The 3956-nt window shown below is 46.3% G+C and overlaps 1 protein-coding gene across 1 annotated transcript in view; it reads left to right on the top strand.

Annotated features, from left to right (window-relative positions):
- Positions 1-3956, top strand: part of LOC107300363 (retinal guanylyl cyclase 2-like) — a gene marked incomplete at its 3' end in the record, with an annotated part of 15658 nt that overhangs the window by 9563 nt on the left and 2139 nt on the right. The window contains exon 3 of the mRNA XM_015829697.1: positions 187-557. Within this exon, the coding sequence (XP_015685183.1) occupies positions 187-557 (371 nt within the window). The remainder of the gene's footprint in view (positions 1-186; positions 558-3956) is intronic.

The following is a 3956-nucleotide window of genomic DNA, read 5'->3' as shown; positions in this document are numbered from 1 at the left end:
CTCTCTCTCTCTCTCTCTCCCTCCCTCCCTCCCTCCCTCTCTCGCCCTCTCTCTCTCTCTCACAGGAAGGTGAGTTGGATATGTTTGCCACCTCGAGTTATTTGTACAAATAATAAAGGTGGGATATAGGCAAATAAAATAAATACCTAACAGCCTGTTTTTGCCTTCGCTTCTGTCCTTCTGCAGGTCTCTCCCCTTTTTGGGACAATCTACGACGCCATTTACCTGGTCACCAAAGCCCTAGCCAAGGTAGCCCAGCCCCAAACGTCTGAACTCTCCGGAACGACCTTGATTCAACATGTCCGAAATTTGGACTTTGCCGGCTTCAGCCGCAGGATCCAAGTCGACAGCCAAGGGCGGCCGCTGGCCAAATACGTCATTCTGGACACGGATGGCAAAGAAAGTCACCTGTACCCAACTTACCTGCTGGCAGCGTCTTCGGGCAGGATGCAGCCTCTGGGGAGGGCGATCCATTTCCCTGGAGGGAGACCGCCCCCCGCTGATTCGGCCTGCTGGTTTGAACCCCAGGTCCTCTGCGAGAGAAATGACGTGTGTGAGTATCGCACTTTGGGAACAAGCAAAAAGGTTGCACAATGATCAGCAGACACGTACGCCAAGAACTTTCTCTGACTTGTTTTCCTGCTTAGGGACTCCCATTTCTTGGGGTTCTGGGAATGGTCACCTCCCTATATTTGGAGGGCTCAAAGTTCTCCTTCAGTGCAACAGTGGTTTATAACCTCTGGAACGGGAGGGTTACCCACCAACTATGAACGCCGTAACTGGAGAAGGGTTTTCGGTGATGGGTCCTTGATGCTTTCTGAGCTGGTTTGTTTCCTTGCAGATGTTTCATGACCCAACTAGGTAACATCATCCATGATAGAAAGGAGGAGGGTTGTGGGGAGGAGGAGGAGGAGGAGGAGGAGGAGGAGGAGGAGGAGGAGGAGTAAATGGTTGTAAGTCAAGGCTTACCTGCACTCGCACTCAAAGTGGTCAACTCTGGAGCAGGATTTAACCTTCACTGTTTGATTTTGCTGGAATTGGGGATGTCCAGTTTAAGGAAGAGAAGGACGAGGGGGGACATGATAGCAGTCTTCCAATATCTCAGGGGCTGCCCCAAAGAAGAGGGAGTCAAGCTATTCTCCAAAACGCCTGAAGGCAGGACAAGAAGCAACAGATGGAAACTAATCAAGCAGAGAAGCAACCTAGAACTAAGGAGAAACTTCCTGACAGTGAGAACAATTAACCAGTGGAACAACCTGCCTCCAGAAGTTGCGAGTGCTCCAACACTGGAAGTTTTTAAGAAGAGACTGGACAGCCATTTGTCTGAAATGGTATAGGGTTTCCTGCCTGAGCAGGGGGTTGGACTAGATGACCTCCAAGGTCCCTTCCAACTCTGTTGTTGTTGTTGTTATTATTATTATTATTATTATCTCTGTTTGTTGGCCAGATCCGGGAGTGGAAATTGTAATTCTGCTACTGTCCCCTCCTGTCTTCCTGCTCCTCTTCGGCCTGTACCTGGCCTGCCTCATCCGGTCAGTATTGATTTATTTTATTTTATTATTTCTGGCTTGCCACATTTGTTAAGGGAATCCCTGCAGGTGTTAAGTTAGTCATATAGTTGTTAAGTGAATCTGGCTTCCCCCCCATTGACTTTGCTTGTCAGAAGGTCACAAAATGGGATCACAGGATCCCCAGGGATGGTGCAGCTGTCATAAATACGAGCCACTTGCCAAGGGTCCGAATTTTGATCACGTGACCGCAGGGGATGCTGCAATGGTCATAAGTGTGAAAAACAGTCATAGGTCACTAGAGGTAGTCCTCAATTTACGACCTCAATTTATGCTGTTAAGTGAGAAATTTGTTTTATTCCATTTTACGACTTTTCCCGCCACATTTATTAAGTGAATCACGGCGCTGTTGTTAAACTAGTCACACGGTCGCTAAGTGAATCTGGCTTACCCCATTGACTTTGCCTGTCAGAAGGTCGCAAAAGGGGATCACGTGACTCCCCCCCAGAGACGCTGCAGCCGTCGTAAATACGAGCCCGTTGCCTAGCATCCGAATTTTGGTCACCTGACCCCAGGGGATGCTGCAAGGATCGTAAGCATGAAAAACGGTCGTAAGTCTTTTTTTCGATGCCGTTGTAACTTTGAATGGTCGCTAAATGAATGATTGCGAGTCATGTGCTATTTATGTTTTATCATCATGCAATAATACAAAAGTTAAGATGGGACGCAGAGTGGCGTGGTTCAAACTTCGCCTCTTTGCACTGCATAAAAAGAAGATGGAGCTTCAACTGGATTGCTAGGTCCGCCATCTTGACTCTTTTGACCCCATCCTTCAGACAGTAATAATAATAATAATAATAATAATAATAATAATAATAATAATAATAATAATAATGCATATAAAGTCAAAATTGAGAAGACAGCAACAGACAGTAAGTGCCGCCTATGCAAAGAAGCTGAAGAAACAGGAGACCACCTGGTAAGCTGCTGCAAGAAGATCGCACAGACTGACTACAAGCAGCGGTATGACAAAGTAGCAACAATGGTGCATTGGAAGATCTGCAAGAAATATCATTTGCCTGTAAGCAAGAAGTGGTGGGATCATAAAATAGAGAAAGTCATAGAAAATGATAAAATTAAACTGCTCTGGGACTTCAGAATTCAAACAGACAAGCACCTGCAACATAACACCCCGGACTTAACAATTGTCGATAAGAAAGACAAAAAAGTCTGGATAGCGGACGTGGCAGTGCCTGGAGACAGCAGAATAGACGAGAAAGAACTGGAGGAGATAACAAAATACAAAGACCTACAAGTAGAAATAGAAAGACTGTGGCAAAGGCAAGCAAGGGTAGTACCAATAGTCATAGGCGCCTTGGGTGCAATCCCAAAACAACTGGAGCACCACATGAACACCATCATCGGCATTGACAAATTCGCCATGAGTCAATTGCAAAAGGCGGCCTTAGTAGGAACCGCTTCCATCCTGCACAGAGATCTGTAATACCGTCAAACATCCACATCTGCCTATCCCAGGTCCTTGGTAAGGACTCGATAGGTAGACAAAATGCCAAATCCAGTCTGAACATCTGGCTGACTGTGCGATGATTAATAATAACAATAACAATAACAATAACAATAACAATAACAATAACAATAACAATAATAATGTTGGAAGGGACCTTGGAGGTCATCTAGTCCAACCCCCTGCTCAGGCAGGAAACCCTATCCCATTTCAGACCAGTGGCTGTCCAGTCTCTTCTTAAGTAACCAGCTTTTACACTGCATGGTCAGTCTCGACCCCATCCTCCACCAGGATTCCACTCCAGATTTTCCCCACCACCCGACCTGAGCATCCTTGATCTCTCAGGAGCTTTTGTGGGTGGCCCAATTAGCTAATGATTTCAGGAAATAAATTGTGCTAAGTAAAGAAATCTTAAAGAGCAATTATTGCAAGCCAGATGCTTGGATTCCTCTGACAATTCAAGCAGGGAGAGAGAATGTCTGGCTTCCTGCCTCACCTCTGCAGAAAATAATAATAATGCAAAATTATTAAGGGAGGCCAAAGAAAACCCCATGCAGCTGGACTCTTCCTATAGACCTGATGCGAGAGATTGTACAAACTTAGCAACCAAATCAAATATGTGTTGCCTTAGAGCAGGGGTCTTCAAACCTGGCCCCTTCATGACTTGATGACTTCGACTCCCAGAATTCCTCAGTCAGCATGGGGGAACTATGGCCCCTTCATAACTCATGGACTTCAACTCCCAGAATTCCTCAGCCAGCATGGAGGAAACTTTGGCCCCTTCATGACTTGATGACTTCAACTCCCAGAATTCCTCAGCCAGCATGGGGGAACTATGGCCCCTTCAGGACTCGTGGACTTCAACTCCCAGAATTCCTCAGCCAGCATGGGGGAACTATGGCCCCTTCGTGACTGGTGGACTT

This window comes from Protobothrops mucrosquamatus, unplaced genomic scaffold (assembly GCF_001527695.2).
Source record: "Protobothrops mucrosquamatus isolate PMUCROS unplaced genomic scaffold, P.Mucros_1.0 scaffold6783, whole genome shotgun sequence".
Taxonomy (NCBI): Eukaryota; Metazoa; Chordata; class Lepidosauria; order Squamata; family Viperidae; genus Protobothrops; species Protobothrops mucrosquamatus.
The sequence above is the reverse complement of the archived record's forward strand: the minus strand, read 5'-3'. Positions and strand labels throughout refer to the sequence as shown.